This window comes from Carassius gibelio, chromosome A22, assembly GCF_023724105.1.
Source record: "Carassius gibelio isolate Cgi1373 ecotype wild population from Czech Republic chromosome A22, carGib1.2-hapl.c, whole genome shotgun sequence".
In the NCBI taxonomy this organism is placed as follows: domain Eukaryota; kingdom Metazoa; phylum Chordata; class Actinopteri; order Cypriniformes; family Cyprinidae; genus Carassius; species Carassius gibelio.
The window spans coordinates 22,621,355-22,641,178 of NC_068392.1; the positions used below are offsets into that span (position 1 = coordinate 22,621,355).

At 37.3% G+C, this 19,824-nt stretch overlaps 2 protein-coding genes across 5 annotated transcripts; both read right to left on the bottom strand.

The window, feature by feature from the left end:
• Positions 1 to 3,663: 3,663 nt before the first annotated feature.
• Positions 3,664 to 6,107, bottom strand: LOC127942765 (uncharacterized). 4 transcript variants are annotated; one of them, XM_052538720.1, is made up of 7 exons: positions 5,705 to 6,107; positions 5,524 to 5,594; positions 5,251 to 5,427; positions 5,048 to 5,088; positions 4,916 to 4,978; positions 4,783 to 4,833; positions 3,664 to 4,711 (listed from the first exon to the last, which is right to left on the bottom strand). In XM_052538720.1, exons 1-7 carry the CDS (start codon positions 5,872 to 5,874, stop codon positions 4,523 to 4,525), a joined length of 762 nt encoding a protein of 253 aa, XP_052394680.1. In that variant the 5' UTR covers positions 5,875 to 6,107; the 3' UTR covers positions 3,664 to 4,522. The 4 variants fall into 4 exon arrangements, with proteins under 4 accessions (XP_052394680.1, XP_052394679.1, XP_052394678.1 ...); XM_052538719.1 differs by having other exon boundaries at positions 4,916 to 4,987; XM_052538718.1 differs by having other exon boundaries at positions 4,916 to 5,088; positions 5,524 to 5,591.
• Positions 6,108 to 16,272: 10,165 nt separating this feature from the next.
• Positions 16,273 to 19,170, bottom strand: LOC127942771 (gastrula zinc finger protein XlCGF8.2DB-like; the record flags this gene model as incomplete). Its single annotated transcript, XM_052538726.1, has 1 exon — positions 16,273 to 19,170. A coding segment is annotated over one exon (1,176 nt), but the record flags the coding sequence as incomplete, so codon positions are not given.
• Positions 19,171 to 19,824: the final 654 nt, after the last annotated feature.

Genomic DNA, 19,824 nt, shown 5'->3' on the forward strand with positions numbered 1-19,824 from the left:
CTCCTGTGGATGGGGAAATCCCACTTCTTGAGACAGGAAGGCCTATATTATAAAAAAATTACACCCTGTCCCACAAATTTGGATGGGAGTGCATATTTCTCAACCCCAACTTGAAGAAATTCCAAACTGCTTCCTTCGAGTTGCCAGAGGAGGCAGAAAGGTCAGCGAAATGCCTCCTCAATCCTCCAACTGCCCTGCTGTCTGGGGAAGAACAGGACCTGTTCACAAGGGGAGGGTTCATCTCCCTGAAGGGAGATATTGAAAAAGTGAGCAAATTTAATAACATTTTATTCAATAATAAAAAAAAAAAGTCCCCCTCCCAAACTGTATTTCTATAGCCACAAATGTTATGGTAATTTTTATTAATATTAAGATATTCTCTGCCATCATTTTATTGCTTTTTTTGTGTGATTAAGTGATTAAGGTTTTAAAGGGATAGTTCACTTTGAAATAAAATTTTGGTATGTCCAAATTAAACAATTCCCCATCATAAGTACAAAGCCGCGTCCAAATAATCTGAGGGCACGGGCGGGTATAGATATACTAGACGTCGCCTTGGCTACTGCAGTTCATTGGAACGAAACCATAGCCAAGGCGACATCAGTGTACATATCTATATCCGGCCGCGCCCTCAGATCATTTGGACGCGGCTTTGTTCAAGAGGTAACAACGATATAAATACTGTTCTCACACAAACCGCTCATTTCGTGTCTTAGGTCCTCAATGTGTACTTAGGATGGGGAATTGTTTAATTTGGACGATGGGAAATTGTTTTAATTTGGACTCTGTGCATGCTCTTTGAGACCGTATCCATATTCCTGCATGAAATGACTGACAGACAAGAACGTTTTGACCTAAAAATATCAAAATTGAAACTACTGTGAAAAAAAAAAAAAGACACCTACATCTTGGATGCCCTTCAGGTAAGCTAAAACATACCAAAATGTAATATCAAAGTGAACTATCCCTTTAACACACGTTGAATTAAGGTAATGTTTTGTTTAAAGATGCATTTTAATCAGATTCACAGCCAATGTTATTTTGATTATGTCCAAGCACTAGTAACTGTATTCACTTGCATTGCATTAACAATCTTACCCTTGTGATCATGTAGTTGCAGGTCCCCAGGATGACCCGAGTGGCTGATGGAGAGGTCCCCATCAGAGACCTGTCTCTGCGGTGTGACCAGAGGGTGCTGGAGGTGTCCCTCTGGCGTGATGAGGCCCTGGTCCAGCTCAGCCTGGGGGATCATGTTGAGATTTCGTGCCTCAGGGCGAGTCTCAGACCTTCTCCCAAGCTGAACTCATCCAGCTATTCAGCCGTGGAGGTACACAACATTATGCATCATGTAACCTAATTATTCTCTAATTGATCTTTCTGCATCTTCCTACACTCCCGAGTGTGTACCAAGTGTATATACACTTTTTATATATTCATTGGTAATAATTTATATTGGTAACACTTTAGAATTAGGCACTATTAGTTAATATTAATGCATTGACTAAGTACAGTACTTGTCAATCTGTGTTACACATAATGTTAGTTAATAAAATACAACAGTTCCAAACCTTTCCCTTTCATAACTTTTTAGTAAATGTTGAAATTAACAAAGATAAATAATAAATGCTTCAGAATGATTTTTCTTGCTAGATCATGTGGTCAACTAACATTAAAGTGTTCATGTAATGACTCATGTCTATTGATATATAATGCCTTTGCTGAGACTTCCGTTCATGTTATTAGATTTCAGAAGACTGTAGCTGAGCCAGTAGAGGTGGAGCTCACCTTCATCGGGGTGTTGGAGGGAGATGGAGGCGAGACAGTTCTGCTTTCTGACGCATATGAGGAGTACACAGTCCCAGCAGCACTGGCCCTCGACATCGCTGAGGATGACCTGCCAATAAAACTTACGCTTACTCACCGAAACCAAACGGTTCAGAGTATTGAACCACTGGGGGAGATGTTTGAGGGAATGTTTGAATCAGTTTGACTTTTTTTGTTTGTTTTTAAGAGTTACATTTTTTATTAATTGTTTAATCACTTAATTGTTACATTTTTTATTAGTTTTTTCGTTCAGGAATTGTTCCTTTTAATTAAATAAAATGTGTTGAATAAATTTAGCTTTAAGTGTTTTTCTATACTTTCCATAAATGTAAATTAAATAATCATTAACCTAAGTCTGATGCATTGCATCACCTCCTTACCATAAACAAATGCTTAATGTTGCTCTGATCTTAATGCTACCATGTTAAAATTTGGTAGGGAGGTGATAAAATGCATCAGGCTTAGGCTAATGATTATTTAATTCTTCATTACTTCTACAACCGTTTGTAGAAAATGTTACTCTTAAAGGTTGTATAAGGAATAAAGAGAGTAATTACATAACATTAACTCGTTATAACAGTTAATTTTATATTGATATAATACTTATATAGAGAAGTACACACACTATTTTCTTAAATAATAACAAAGTGTTGTTTGTTTTAAACATCACACTTAAAATTGACATGACAAACTCCTGGAGGGCCACAGCCCTGCAGAGTTTAGCTTCAACTCTAATTAAACACACCTGGGGGCTGTTCCATAAACCAAGATTAGAGTATAAGCCAGGCTTATTTCGGTTAGTCAGGCTTATTTTTGGTAGATTCGGTTTCATAAATCAAACTTAAAAAAGTTCAAACTCAGTTCCCCCGGCAACTTATGCTGGCAAATTAACCTGGTCCGGGGCAGGCTAACTGTCAGGCTAAGTCTGAGTTCAGACTTAACGAGCATACCATTTATACTCACCTGCTGGTATTTCGATGTCATTTTATTTTACTTAACCACTATTAATATTTTTTTTTTAAATATAAATAAATAAGGAAATGTACTTTACTAATAAATGTAAGAAATTATAAGGTATAAATACACTAAGAAATGTTCAAAACTTGTGTGTTTAATTGGTGAGTTTGGTTAATGAGTTTGGTAATTAATTAAAAGTATATAAATAGGGAGCTGAACTCGTCTCCAAACTTAATCATGGCATGTCCTTTCATAGAAGAGGTGGTGGATGAGGGAGCTATAGTCTTGCGGAGGGCATTTCAAAGAGAGAGAACTTTCAGAGACAGGTCAGACCCATTGGCTTTTAATGACAGCTACCTGTATGAGCGATATAGGTTCTCAAGAGATGGGATTGCGTATATTTGTAGATTACTAAGCCCATACATTGCAAATAATACACACCGCAACAGAGCGCTCACAGTCCCACAGATGGTGTGCATTGCACTTCGCTTTTTTGCCAGTGGAACATTTTTGTACACAGTTGGAGATGCAGAGAATATCAGCAAAGCATCAGTTTGCCGCTCTGTACGAACTGTGTACCTTTCTTTAAAAAGACTACTCAATGTGTTCATCACATTCCCTGGCCACAAAGCTATTCGTACCATTAAACATACCTTTTATGGAATAGCTGGTAAGTTCAAATAACTATAAAACATGGAAATATTTCTTGACTGTTGATTTTACATGGGAAAATTTAAAAAAATAATTTTCCTAGGTTTCCCAAATGTTATCGGTGCATTGGACTGCACCCATGTGCGTATTAAGTGTCCGTCTGGTCCACATGAAGCGGACTTTGTGAATAGGAAATCAGTACACAGCATCAATGTACAGGTACTGTCCCACTGAGATGATATTGAAGGCTATGCTCTAGCACTGAGTGTTCTGTACTAAGCTGGGCACCAGTGTTTAGTTCATTGCAATTAAAATGTAGTGACCTACAGGTTTAAATTTATTTTAGATGATTAGTGATGCAGATTGCATCATCACAAATGTAGAGGCCAAATGGCCAGGCTCTGTGCATGACTCCAGAATCTTTAGAGCCTCATCTCTCTACCAGCAACTAGCAAGAGGTATGCTAGTAATCACTTAAAATTGCAAAAAGTCTTATAAAAAGAAAAAAAAAAAACATTATATATCTATATATTCATTCTGTCTATGCAGGAGAATTCTCAGGAGTTTTGCTGGGAGACAAGGGATACCCATGCCTGCCTTACCTCTTGACTCCCTATCAGGAGCCCCAGACAGAGGCACAGCACCACTACAACATTGCCCATGCACGCACAAGAGGTCGTATAGAGATGGCATTTGGGCTGATAAAGTCAAGGTTTCAGTGCCTGAAGCACCTCAGAGTGACTCCACCTAGGGCATGTGACATTGTAGTTGCTTGTGTAGTGCTCCATGACATTGCTTGTCTGAGGAGAGAGAGGCAACCAAGGATTGCTGAAGAGGAAGACTGGGGCAATGAGGCAGTATTGGAAGAAAACGAAACAGGCAGACTTATACGAGACACATATGCAAATAATTATTTTGCTTAATATGATCTAAACCATGTGTAGCCTTTAAAATGTTCCACTGGCCCCTCAACTTTCTCCTTAGTTGAACAAACACACAGAAGTCAAAGTATATAATGTGATTTGTCTTTATTCAGAGTGAATCTGCCTGTTAGGGGTGAAAACACACAAATAAATGTTGTGGAAAGTGATCAAAAAGGTCTTTTTTTTTTTCCTTTTCCTTTTTTAAAAATGGTAGTTCTACTTGCATTTTTCTGTAGCTGTTGAATTTCCAGCTCCAACTTCCTCATCTTCAGTTTTTTATACTGGATGTCGATATCAATCGCTTCCATTTGTTTAAGGAGGTAGCGTTTATACACTCCTTTTATGTTTTCTGGGTTCTGTAGCAACATAGATTTAAGTTATTTCATTGAATACTCTTGTCACATTGTTTTCATTTCTTAATACTCACTTTGTCACATGTGGTCCCAGACTGAGAGGGCTCTAGAACAGTGTCAGCATCCTGAAAACACATTATGATCATTTTATCACACAAGTACACTTTTTTTATATTCAATAAAGTATCACATGGAACCTGTGACTACCTCAGGCCTCCTTGAACATACAGACACAGTCTCCTCATCCTCCTCAACTCCCATCACTTCTCCCTGTGACCACTGATTAAACTCAGTTAAAATCATTAGCTTACATGTCTTTTTAAAAGGTCTCATACTCACAGGCAACATGATGTCTGGTGGATCCATACAGCATACAGAATCTTGATAGAAAAAATATATATTTTTTTTACCAAAATGCACCATTACAGTAGCACAAGTACTTCTACGTGACATTACTGCTATGATGTACTTAGGTTTACAATGCCTAAGGAAGGAGGAAATCAGTTAGTCAGGAAGGAATAATGCTAATAAAACACACACACCTTTTATATACTCACTCCTTATACTACGTGATATCATTTTAGATGATGTCCCCCCCTCTATTCCCTCAAGGACGGGCCTCCCTTTATTAATTTCCAAAGCCAGCTCCTCTGCAGGAGTGAAGCTGGCTGGTGGTGGCCCTCCCCCAGTGCCAGCAACCTCAGTCTTCTTTTTGGTCGCTGCAATTAAAAAAAAATACATAAAAAAAAACCCTGAATAGTTGTAACTTCAAGCTGACATTGATTACATCTATACATCCCATTAGATTTACTTACCATTCTGAACTATATTTTTATATTTTATTTTCACCTGCTGCCAGGTTCTTTTTCCTTCACTTAAGTTGCTGCTGCGTGAAAGCAATTAACGTTACTGTTATTCACACACAAACTTTGCAATGTATTGTGACACACATTCAATGTTGATAAATTATTTTAAATAACTTACACCGCTACTTACGCATTGAGACGATCAGCAATTTCCTGCCAACCTTTCTCTCTTGCTTTATTTATTGCCGCTGTATTGCCTTTTTTGGTGATGACATCTTTAAATTCTTCATATGTTTCCAATAGCAAACGCTGTTCCGTTGCCGTGAACATCGCTGCTCTATCTTTTCCTTTTGTTGCCATGGTAGCCCACAGTAAATCGATTGACCCATGCTCGACTTTTCAGGACTTTTAAACAATGGCGTGCACGCGCAATTATCTAGACTATTTAAACCTGACTCAAATTAGTAAAATCACATGATCCTCAACTTACTGTTATGGAACCAATTTAAGCGCGGATGTTTAGCTCGGCTCATTCAAGTCAGGTTTTGGATTTTAATCCCCGCTTTTCTAAGCTGCTTTTATGGAACAGCCCCCAGATCAGCTAATCAAGTCCTTTAGGCTTATTTGAAAACTGCAGGCGTGTGTGTTGAAGCCATAGACTGTAAAAAATAGGTTGAAGCAGAGTTGGCACTAACTCTGTAGGGCGGTGGCCCTCCAGGAACTTGAGTTTGACAACAGTGATATTTGCCAACAAAAATCAAATTAGGTGTTGATTACCCATTGGCAAATTTTTGAAAACAATTTTTATACCTATTATTAAATATGCTTTCCTTTTTGTCAAATAGATTCAACCAAATCTAAATAGCTTTCACAAAATATTAAAATACAGCTATTTAAATTAGGTTGAATCAAACTATTTGTCAGAAAGGACAGCAGATTTATAATAATACGTATAAAAATAGATTAAAAAAATTAGCCTTTGAGTAATCAACACCTAATTTAACTAATTAATAAACAGATATAAACTAATATAGTATGGCTTAAAAACAAATGCCCATCATTTTAGTCGAGCATTGCTCATGAAACTGTAATGATTGATGTCGATTAAAAGATGTATTAATCCTTTTAAGGCCATATCACGTATGCCTGGTAAGTCAACAGCCGTTGATGAATTAGGTGATTGCTTTATAAGCATTAGAAAATCAAGACATTTTTATTTTATTAACATGAAAAACAAAACGATTATAAATCAAATCTTACCTGCTGCAGTATTTGATGAGAGAATTGGTATCACTCTGAGTGTCGCTGATGCACTGACTAGAGCTGAGCTGAGCACATGGCATGAACGCGGTAAAACCTCCGCCAATCCAGAGGTTTTTTTTCACCAGCCATCTGATTGGGTACTGAGCTCAATACACAATCACACGTGTGTGCTCAATGTATGCCAGAACACTTTTAATTTATTTTCACATTTCACTTTGAGATAGTGACAGTCGTAGAGTATTTATTTTGATTCTGTAGGGGGGATTTTAATTTTTTTACCCACATGTCTTGAATTTTTGTCCATTTTGGAAGGAGCAGGGCAAATTGTGTCTCATAATAGCAATTTAATTTACTCATTATCTATGTATCCAGTTATTTACGCATACAATCTACTCATTATCTACACATATAATTTGCACATATTCAGGGCCACATTAGCTGTTCTTAATATATAAAAGTCCTACTAGTTTTTGCAATAAAAAAATAAGCTATACATGTTATAATGAAGATTTTAAAATAAGCTCACATATAAACATGAATCCTTTTTATTACTGTTTATGGTTCAGAGTTGGGATTTAGTAAAGTTTTTGTCATGTTGGAGTTTTGCAGGTCGTGGTGACCATAGACATCTATGGTGGTGTTGAGTGGATCCTGATGTTAGCCAATAACTACGTGACATGTTATTAAAGAGATAGTTTACTTTAAAATTACAATTCTGTCATCATATACTCACCCTCAGGGGAGGCGTTAGGGGTGGGCTAAGGGGGCTGGAGCCCCGAATGTTTTCAGTAAAGCCCCGAATGTTTTTATTACCACCATGCCATCAATGAGTTTTCATGCCCAATAAAGTAATTATGTTGGCTTGGTAAAAAAGCAGCAATTAACTTGTATTTAAATCAAATAAAAAGGTACTCATCTTTCATATTCATTGAAATAATGTTTTCTTGCAGTTAAAATAAATAAACATTTCACTTATGATCGGTTAAATGTCCATTTTCGCCGATAAAATCAAGTTATGAGCGCTGTACAGAAAATCAATAGTTCACACAGAAATCTAAATTATGTCATTAATGACTCACCCTCATGTTGTTCCAAACCCGTGAGACCTCCGTTCATCTTCAGAACACAGTTTAAGATATTTTAGATTTAGTCCGAGAGCTCTCAGTCCCTCCATTGAAGCTGTGTGTACGGTCTACTGTCCATGTCCAGAAAGGTAAGAAACACATCATCAAAGTAGACCATGTGACATCAGAGGGTCAGTTAGAATATTTTGAAGCATCGAAAATAGGAAAAACTACGACTTTATTCAGCATGGTCTCCTCTTCCATGTCTGTTGTGAGAGAGACTTCAAAACAAAGCAGTTAGGGATATCCTGTTCGCGAACGAATCATTTGATGTAACCGGGTCTTTTTGAAACAGTCCACCAAATCAAACTGAATCGTTTTAAACGGTTCGCGTCTCCAATACGCATTAATTCACAAATGACTTAAGCTGTTAACTTGTTTAATGTGTCTGACACTCCCTCTGAGTTAAAACAAACCAATATCCCGGAGTAATTCATTTACTCAAACAGTACACTGACTGAACTGCTGTGAAGAGAGAACTGAAGATGAACACCGAGCCAGATAATGAACAACAGACTGACTCGTTCTCGATGTCTGTTTAAATTTTTTGTTTGCGATCACCATCATGGATATCAGGGTTTTCTTCAGTTGGGTTCTTGACCCTCTACTTTTGTAGTGTTGCTTTTTCTGCAGCAGTTGAAGTTGTTTTCAGAAAACAAAATAAACAATTTGAACCACTGTTGTGGTTCATGTCTTGTTGTTTAAAAGTGTGTAAATATTGTCCTTGTTAACTTTTTGTTTAAAACATGTTTTGTGTTGTTTATACACCGTTGGAAACTCAGAAGCGAAGACCAGGGGCCTGTACCATGAAGCTGGATTAGGTGGCTAGTCAGCTATGTTTCAGCTTTGTTTCCGACAACTCTGGGTTTTAGGTACTATGAAAGTAGCTCGGCTTTAATCGGTGTTCGTTGCCATGGTATCTTACGCTGCACGGCTAACCTGCTCCGGGGCAGATTATGTTCTGGGTTAGAGATCTCAGACTGAAGGTGAACCAATCAGATGTGAGAGAAGTGACACATGTCTGACACAAAGTCACTCCAGTTTATCTTGCTCCAAATTAAAGGTCACTTATGCTTAAAAAAAAAAAAAAATAGAAGTCTGGCTTTAATTATAATATCTAAGTCATTTTATGATTTATATAATTATTGTGATTCATATTATTATTTATCTCTTACACACAAGCAATTTTAGTTTAACAGTTATTATAACTTATTTTAAATAAATATTAATGTATAGATATAATGTAATATAAATAAGCTGTAGTATCAAAAGATTGAACTATTTTAAAAAATACAAATCTGACCTTACATGTTCAAGTCTCTATCACTATATTTTTTCAAATGTATAAACTAAGTTAACAAGTTCCACTTGTGACTACACTGATGGAGCAAGATCATTTATTTTATTAGTCCTCCTTCATTTTTCATATGACATTTAAATTTGTCATAATCTTCAATCTCTTAACCTTTAGCAAAACCTTTAACCTTTAGTTTTGAATCTCGCTGGGTCTCTCGCGAGAAGTAAATCAAACTTGCTTTGTGTTGCAAGGCTCATGATTGGCTGTTCGCCAGTGATGTCACACATTCCTGTGCACACGCTCCACAAACTCAGGATCAAAGCCTGAATTGACAAAGAAAGTTGATGAACAGCATCATGGTACCAACAAAGCCGGATTGGAGAGGTTTGGTTTTGTCAACTCAAAACTAATCCTGTAACTCTGAATTTGTTCAGCTACCATCATGGTACAGGCCCCAGGAGACTCTTGGGTAATCTTCAGCAGAATTCTTTGAGTACGCTTTGCTTAGCACTGCAGTCATCAAAAGTCTAACCAAAGCAATGATACTTTGGAGTTTTTATACATTCAAGTGGGAGGGATACATACAGTAGAGGTGGAGACAATTTAGACAAAGCATGCAAATTGAACACAGGGATCAGCCTGATACTGGCCATTTCCCCATCTTTGATCTTGTCAGCATAACAGTGTCATTTAAATACAGAGATGCCTAATAGTATCGCCCATACCTTCACATTATCATAAAGACAAAAGGCACAGGCCAAATGGCAAGGAATATCACAAAGACAAAAGGTCATTATCTCAAACAATTGATTTGATCTTCGTGGAAATATCATTCTTTTTACCTCACAATGTATACAACTTTTTCAGTTAACATTTTATAAATTTGTATTCCCACAACATTCACAGATATCAACATTTGGCGTATGAAACACAACAATGGTGACATGCCTCATGCCAGCATACAAAACATGTTTATGGCTCCCAGCATGCATTGCTGCATTTTTCTATTTTTGATTGTCACCATTGTTGAGGATTGTATGACAACAATACAAAATGCAGCATTTTATTGTATTAATGCTACTATAATCACAGAATCATTGCTATATAAACACAATATTTTATTGAAGTTACAATACATTTCCTGTATATTACCTGCTGTAAATTCAGGGCAATTAGTTGCCAGTAGTTTCCTGTAAAATTACAATAAATAGTAAACAGTGTAGTTATACCAAAGTACATACTAATAAATTGTACTTAAGTATAAAAAAAATTCATTAGTTACTTCCTAGGATATTTATAATTTATGCTGCACTGTGATTTTCACTTGCATGTGTCAGATTATTCTGAAGGCAGTTGACATTATTTGCAGCTTTACTCACAAAATACAATTTCTGCTCCTCAATAAGGTGAAAACCAGACCCGTTAACTCAAATGCAGATGCAGTAGATTCTTTTCAATTGTGTGCCAAGCAATTAGCTAATTTTTATGTTTGTGTGAACCATTGTACACTGGACTGCTTTGCAAATGTAGTGGGTTGTCTTCGATAATAAAAGAGACCTTACACCGTGATGTGGTCGTCATGTGGTTTACTTTTGGCTTCTCAGTTTCTGTATTAAAGGGGGGGTGAAATGCTCGTTTTCACTCAATATCCTGTTAATCTTGAGTACCTATAGAGTAGTACTGCATCCTTCATAACTCCAAAAAGTCTTTAGTTTTATTATATTCATAAGAGAAAGATAGTCTGTACCGATTTTTCCCGGAAAAACACGAGCGGCTGGAGGCGTGACGTGTGGGCGGAGCTAAAGAATCACGAGAGCCAGTAGGCTTTTGCATTGAGAGCATGTGGAAACTGTGACATTACCGTGAGGGAAACAAAACCATCATCCAAAACAAACCATGGTTTACAGTCAGATTCAGTGTATATTTATGATCCAGAATCAGATCCAGAGGCTGAAATTGAACAAGAGCAGCATCAGCAACGACGTCTGTATGTGGTATGTACTGAAACTGTATATATTTGCTTAGCGGTTTTGGAAAATGACTAAGTTCCACTTTATGTCGTCTTGTTTTTTCTTTAAAGGTTTACAAGGTTTACTTGATGTGCTTACGCGCCGATAGCTAAGTTAACAACACAGAGATATGCGGTTCCAACACACGATCGTGCCCCTTTTTCGTTGGGACTGCATCATCCTTAAGAAATAAACGATGTGCAAATCCGGCGTCAAATTGGGCCTTGTTTGTAAAACAAGCATCTTCGAAATGCATCCTCATCCAAGGATTACAGGCCTATTGCTCTCACCTCTCTTTTAGTTAAATCACTTGAGCAGATCATTAAAACACACATCATGAATTCCTGTAGACATGCTCTTGATGCTCCACTCACTTATAGACTTGGGAGGGGGACGGACGATGCCATTGTGGTGCTTTTAAATTATCTGTATACACACTTGGAGGGTTGTAAAACACATGCTCGCATTTTATTTGCAGACTTTTCATCAGCATTCAATACAATCCACTCACAAATTTTAGCAAACAGACTTAGAGACAATTTCCAACTAAACACAACACTAATTAAATGGATCTTGGACTTCCTGAGTGGGCGGCCACAGAGAGTAAGGGTGGGGAACACATTATCTGGGGTCCGCTTCACTTCAATTGGGACACCACAGGGTAGCGTTTTGTTACCACTATTGTATATATTGTACACTGACTGTTGTCGCAGTAGTTATCCTGGACGTTATATAATTAAATTTGCAGATGATACTGCTGTGATTAGTTTACTGGAGCGAGATGAAACTGAACACGGTCCAGCCCTTACGAAAATTAACCATGGTTTTACTACAAATAAAACCAAAAAACCATGGTTACTGTAGTTAAACCATGGTAACCACAAATTAACCATGGTTTTGCTATATTAACCATAGTTTAACCATGGTATTTGTAGTAAATCTGTGGTTTTACAAATGGCAGTCAATACGCCAAAAAACCATGGGTTACTACAGTTTTACTATAATAAAACCATGGTTATTTTTCGTAAGGGAGTGTTGCATGAATTTGTTGACTGGTGTGAAGCCTCCCAGTTGCATTTGAATACGTCCAAGACCAAAGAGTTGGTCTTTGATTTTAGACATCGGGCTCCCTCATCCACTCCAACTCTGATAAAAGGAGAGGAGATAGAGATGGTGACGGAGTATAAATATCTCGGTCTTATCATTGACCGTAAGTTATCCTGGGATCAGTGTGCTGATGCCATTTTTAAAAAGGGCCAACAACGTTTATATTTTCTTAGAAAACTTAATTATAAAAAAGAGACAACATTTTGTTATCAACATTAAAATAAGTCTTTTATTGAGAGTATTCTCTCCTACTGTATTGTATGCTGGTATGGACATTCAAAAATCACCCACAGGAACAAATTGGGTAAGATTGCTAAAACCTGTGGAAGAATCATTGGTAAACAACAGGTAGACTTGTACCAACTATATCTGATGAGATTGGCACAGAAGGCAGACAAGGTTTGCATGGATACAACCCATCCACTTTCAGTGGAGTTCAAGCCTCTCCCTTCTGGTCGCAGATATAGATACCCTAAGGTTAGAACCAACCGAGCAAAAAACTCATTCATTCCAATGGCAATAACCCAATCAAATAAGGTATGGGGAGGGGTATGACTGGAGAACATATGTGAAGTAGTTTTTATTTGTATTTTTTATTTATGACATTGTGCATGTGGATAATGCTTGTGTTGTGGATTATGTGTCAATATGTCTGTACTGCATAACAAATAGCCTCTTTGAGGACATTAAAGTTTTCTACTACTACTGCAGGGAACAAACAAAAACACTTGCACAACTCCGTTGATGCTCTGTAAAAATAAACTCCATCCACTGGTCCCTTAATGCTGTTTTTTCTTTGGCAATCTGTGCAGGGTTGTCTTGCCCTGGCAACCAAAAACACACTTCTTTTGTGACATTTGGCGACGCTCTGGCTCTGATCAGTGAAGTCTGTTGTGCTCTCAGTGCTCTGCTATACGGGAGCGCGCTCTTCCGGCAGAAGTGCGTCAGGACCCATATAAGGAAATTCCGCTCCATCTAACGTCACACAGAGCCATACTCGAAAAAAACTTTCCCAAACTTGTGACAAACCGGAAGGAGTATTTTTGGGAACAGAAATACTCCTTCAAACGTACAACTTAATTTTTGAAACTTTGTCCATGTTTAGCATGGGAATCCAACTCTTTAACAGTGTAAAAAACTCAGTATGCATGAAATAGCATTTCACCCACTCTTTAATGTATACCAGACACCTTCAGATAGTAACAGGAGAATATCTGGTTTAGCCGTCCCTCTCATCGCAATGACATCCTGCGCAAGTGAGTGTCATAGCATACAATAACTATTATAGAAACAAATACAACAATAATGGGAAAAGAAAACAAATACTATAATGACCATTTACATACCTGTATCAAAGTATAACAGACACCATCTGTGCCTGTCAATCATTGCATACTGTTACAATTTACTTTCATATAACGGGAAATACATTCAAAACTCTCATGGATCCTTAAAGGTAAATAGATACAACAACACACAATCATAAATTTGTTACTCACAACACTGGTAAAATAGAGTAAAAAGTTTTACTCAAGTATGCATTGTCATATAACGAAACTCATCAGCATCCAGCACGTGTAGTAGTGGCAATTACACAAAATCATGTTTCAATAAACATACTCTTACAACGTTTATACTTGGGAGTACTAATCTCTTAATAAAGAAAAGTTAACAAAAAAAAAACTTTGTGCAGAAAATCCATAAACAGTAAGCAATGAACCATATTTGAACACTTTTTCAAGAAGATGTAAAAAACAATCCTCTCATCGCAATGATATCTCGCGAAAGAGAGAAGGCTCCCAGAAATTACATCAGCTCTACCCTCACATTTACACATAACTTATGTGAACAGTGATTCCTGAACATTTTATATAGATTAACAATTTCATACAAAGAGAAAAGCAAAACCAATAACAAAGAAATACAAATTATAAATGTATATAGAAATATCAAATTAACACAACAGTATTGTGCTTGTGATCACATGACCATTCATCATGGTTTTCCCTTGTATAAATTTCATAATAAAAGCCTCTGGCATTAGTGTCATTAGTTAATAATAATAATTTCAATAAACTAGTGCATTCGCCCTCCCTAAAATAGTGTAACAATATTATACTTGCCACACAAGTACACCCAGGATTTTCTGAAAAATTGCTTCTCAAAGATGGATCAATACCAGCTCTTCGTGGTCCACCTTCATATCCATAACACAAGTATCGCACTTTATAAAGTATGTTTGCAAAAGCCTTTCTGAATATGCTTATGTGGCTAAAGTTGTCATTGTCTCTTACTGTATTCACAGAGACAAGAGCTTTAGATTTTTAACCACAAAATGCTCACTGCCTATAAAATTATTATTATTACTTCTTCAAAATAATTAAGCCACATAAACTATACAGCATGCTAACAAGCACATTCACAAAATATAACATGCTATACTTGCATGTTCTGGACACGAAGTTTGACAAACTGATCCATCTTTGACAATTCTACTCACTTTGCGGGGGGCAGGTGTAAGGGTTTTACTGTGGTGTAACACTAATGAGCTGATGGTATTTCAGCAATCTGTTCCATATTAATGAATCCTGACTCTAACACATTCTGCACTCAAAGACCAGAACGTGAGTAAACAAGGACCTTCGTTTTACAACATCTTCCAACATAATTCACCACTTGGGGCGCCGCGATGTCGGCAACATCCTGCCGTGGGTGACAGTTATTACACCTATTGAGACTGTCCAGGGATACCCGTGAGCAGCCTCAAAGGAGAAACGAAACACATTCCACAACACACACACATAAGCACACACACACAAACAAACTTTTCTTTATGCTCTTTATGTAAGGCCTAAATAATATGCATCTTGAATATGTTTGTGTTGCATAAAATTATTAATCCTTGTTATGCGAGGATTATAAGTTGCTGACTTGCGAATGGGAAATGCTTCTCCTAATTTAATGTTCTCAAATAAGAGTCATTATTCTGTAACCCTACACCTGACCAGGTTGTAAAACTTTATGACCTAACAAACAGGACAGGAAAGCTAACTCTTAGAAAAGAGAATAGTACCCTTTTATTTTCTCAATGTATTCTAAATGTATTGAGGATTGCCTTTTTGTGCAGTAGATGTTTCCCCATATAAACTGGAGTATCTGCAGTTTTATCATGTGTTAATCAAACTTTAAATGTGTGTAATTCTGCATTTGAATGTAACCATGTTTTGATCATTTATATAGGTTATTTTTGGTGTCTGTTTAATCGTCATGCTTTGACCGACTCACTTACATAAAGGGAATTAAGGCAAAATGTATTAATCTGGAACTTGCTAGAATATCACTGCTGAAATCTGATAAGTCAGAACTTTTTAGAGTGGGTGTTTCCCCAGAGACAAAGGAACTTTTTCCCGCTTCAGATCGCGGACGTTCATTGGTTGTTCACGCGAACAGAGGCGTGAACCCGTCGAGCTATAAAGGACTGACCCAGGAAGTTCCACCCCCTCTTAGCTTTCTCTTGCCCTTCTTCCCCGGTGCTCGTCCTTCTTCGCGGCCTCGGTCCGCTCTCCTATCGCCGCTGATCTCAGCACGGGGGCTGAGAACAGCCTGTTCTCATGGCACCTTTGGGAGCTTTCATCTCGTTGTTTTGTTTCTTTTCTTTACTAAGTTTATTCACCTATTCGCCTCTCCACACGAGGAAGACGAATTCTGAAACATTGCTTTGTTGGACCTTTCAAATACAGCACGATTCCGCAGCAACCCCCGGAAAGAACAAAGGATGCAGCTCACACGCGTGCCAGTCTGGCAAATCACAGAGACACGTGCAAGTATCATTTTCTATGGAGATTTAAATGCTGCTTAAAATTTGTCTATGATTTGATTCGTTGTTGTCTTTCAAGGGTTACTGTCTGTGAGTTTGCAATAACTGAGCTTATTCTCTCTCATTCATTCTCTCTCTCTCTCATTCATTCCCTCTCTCTCTCTCCCTTATTTGGATTCAATTATGTCTTGTACAAAGTTTACTGTCTGTATTGTCGTACGCATATTTACTCGTTTAATGTATTATTAGTTCAATTATTAAAAACCCATATATATTCATGATTGCCTCTAAACCGCTCACATTACGAGTCAATGAAATGTCTGATCTTTAGCTACAAGCTTTACTTTTAGTAACTAAATTCATCATAATGATAGGATAATGTTTTCATGGCCAGAGAATATTTTTCCTTGAATTATAAGAAGTGATAACTTTATTGAAAATTTATAAGTTAATCTTACGGCCGTTTGCTGGACAAACCACTGTTTAATTTGCAGTAATTTACAGTAAGAGATATCACTATAACTGATATGAAGAATGGAATATTGACATATTAATGAGTAATTGATATATGCAATTGAGCTATTTTTCATCTTCAATAATTTTATATATGAGATATATATATTAACCATATTCCTGAATAATTATTCTAATTCCCTATATATCATTTGAATTAATTATTATGTACAACCCAGTGCGGCTACAGTGGCGTGAATTCTCATGTGGACTTCTAAGGTTTCCATGTTGAGTGAAACACTCTAAATGCCTTTTATTTCAAAGATACTACAAAAAATTGTGCACGCACAGCTTAATGACTTTTTAGCTAGGAATAACATCTGCCATAGATTCCATTCAGGTTTTAGAGTTGGTTATAGTACAGAATCTGCTCTTTTGAGGGTGTCTAATGATTTCCTACGAGGTGTTGATTCTGGAAACCGCATTGTCTTGCTGTTGTTAGATCTTACAGCAGCATTTGATACAGTTGATCATAACATTCTCACTGATCGTGTTAGGGATCAGGTTGGTATTCAGGGCTTAGTCCTGAAATGGTTCTCTTCCTTTTTGAAGGATAGGACTCTTTCAGTCAGTTTAGGGGATTATTTTTCTTCCATTGCCCCCCTTGTGTGTGGGGTTCCACAGGGCTCAATACTGGGACCAATTTTATTTTCCCTTTATATGCTCCCTCTAGGTTCTATTTTTGAAATATTTGGGATTCAATATCATCTTTATGCAGATGATTTTCAAATTTATGTACCACTAAAACATGGGCATAAAAGTGCCATTCAGTCTCTTCATGCATGTTTGGCAGAAGTTAAGTGCTGGCTTGCAAATAACTTTCTACAATTAAACGAGGATAAGACTGAGCTCATTTTATTTGGAAATAATGGGTGTGTGGATGATGACTGCTTGGGGTTGTTTCCAGGGAAAAAACTGTCTAGTGTGAGGAACCTTGGATTCATTTTTGACTCTGAGCTTAAATCTTAGCAGCAAATTAATGCTGTTGTTAAGAATAGTTTCTTCCATCTTAGATTAATATCTAAATTGAAATCTATTCTTACTTTTAATGATATGGAGAAAGTTGTTCACGCCTTTGTGTCTTCATGTTTGGATTATTGTAATGTATTGTATCTCGGTTTGATTCAGGCTTCTCTCTCTCGTTTGCAGCTCGTTCAGAACTCAGCTGCCAGACTTTTAACGGGTAGTTGTTGAAAGTGCTTTATAAATAAAGTTGAGTTGAGCTGAGTTGAGTAAATGCTGTTGCCAGGTGTAAGGCTTCTATTCTGTGTGAATTAATGTGTGCCAGTTTAAGTTTCATTTTTGAGTGAAACTACATCTACACTTTGTTGGCATGAGTAAGACTTTTCTCTATGTCCAAGTTCCTTTATGACTGAAACTTTTTCCACACTGCTGGCAAGTGAAGGGTCTCTCTCCAGTGTGTATTCTCATGTGGACTTTAAGGTTTGCATGCGGAGCAAAACTTTTTCCACAGTGTGAGCAGGTGTAGGGCTTTTCCCTAGGCCTGTCGAGACTTCCTTTATAAGCGAAACTTTTTCCACAGTGTTGGCAACTGAAAGGGGTCTCCCCAATGTGAATTCTCATGTGGTGGCTAAGGGTTCCTTGATGACGGTAACTTTTTCCACACTGTTGGCATGTGTAAGGCTTCTCTCCAGTGTGAATTCTCAAGTGGTGGCTAAGGTTTCCTTGATGACAGAAACTTTTTCCACACTGTTGGCAGGTGTAAGGCTTTTCTCCAGTGTGAACTTTTATATGCCTGTCAAGACATCCTTTATAAGTGAAACTTTTTCCACAGTGTTGGCAACTGAAAGGAGTCTCCCCAATGTGAATTTTCATGTGGTGGTTAAGGCTTCCTTGATGACAGAAACTTTTTCCACACTGTTGGCAGGTGTAAGGCTTCTCTCCTGTGTGAATTCTCAAGTGGTGGCTAAGGTTTCCTTGATGACAGAAACTTTTTCCACACTGTGGGCAGGTGTAAGGCTTCTCTCCTGTGTGAATTCTCTTGTGGTGGGTAAGGTTTACTTGATAACTGAAACTTTTTCCACATTGTTGACAGGTGTAAGGCTTTTCTCCAGTGTGAACTTTTATATGCCTGTCAAGACTTACTTTATAAGTGAAACGTTTTCCACATTGTTGGCAGGTGTACGGCTTTTCTCCAGTATGAATTTTTATATGCCTGTAAAGACTTACTTTAAGAGTGAAACTTTTCCCACAATGTTGGCATCTGAAAGGGGTTTCCTTAATGTGGACTTTAAGGTTTCCTTGTTGATTATTACTCTTTCCAGACCGAAGGCAAGTGAAATCACTTCTAGTTTTTCCAGTCTTTTGAGCTTTTTTTAGTGTGGAAATCTTTTCAGCATGTGAACACCTAAAATATTTGTTTCCAGCTGTGAAATCAGGCTGATTCTCGTATTGATCTTTCTCTTCAATGTCATTGAGTACTTCTTTCTCTTTTTTCAACACCAGGTCTAAGGTAAAAAAACAAACAAAAGTTATCCCCAGTTTAATGCCACAATACAACAAACATCAAAACATTTAGGTAATGCATAAAAATCAACAACGTGTAGAGTATGCTTGATCCTGCACCAGAGGTGTCCAAACCTGCTCTGAAGGACCACTGTCCTACTTGTCCCAATAAACCTGCCAGAAACTCTCAACTCAGGCCCTTGAAACCCCCTTTCCTTCAGAGTCTAGCTCCAACCCTAATGATCAAACACACCTGAACATGCTAATCAAGGTCTTCTGTATTATTTGAAAGCTGAAGAGTAGAAAGCTCTATTTGAACGCTTGAGTTTGCAGAAAAGTGGACATTGAGGGCTAGAGTTTAATTATTTATTTAACCAGGAAAGAGGACTCACTGAGATAAAAATCTCTTTTACAGGTGTGTCCTGGCCAAGATAGGCAGCTGAGTTTACATAGACAATTTTACATTGAAGTTACAACACACAAACATAAACAAACATCATTTCATAGATATAAAAACATGCATCTGATTAGAAACATTTACACACCATTAAATTACTCTGATGATTGTGTAATAAATATTTGAAGTGACCACAAGATACTAAATTTTTTAACTTTATAGGGCAATTTCTGTTTAATGAGACCGCAAAGATAAGAGGGCAAATAACCCAATATAGCTTTGTAAATCAAGAGATAACAATGCTTTTGCCTTCTGAT

What these genes read in the sequence shown, in the direction of transcription:
- LOC127942765 (XM_052538717.1), bottom strand. Translation starts at nt 5,874, where the DNA reads ATGGCAACAAAAGGAAAAGATAGAGCAGCGATGTTCACGGCAACGGAA. An exon ending in ATTGCTGATCGTCTCAATGC is followed by an intron (nt 5,595 to 5,704) that starts GTAAGTAGCGGT and finishes GCTTTCACGCAG; the next exon opens with CAGCAACTTAAGTGAAGGAA. An exon ending in TATGTTCAAGGAGGCCTGAG is followed by an intron (nt 4,834 to 4,915) that starts GTAGTCACAGGT and finishes ATGTGTTTTCAG; the next exon opens with GATGCTGACACTGTTCTAGA.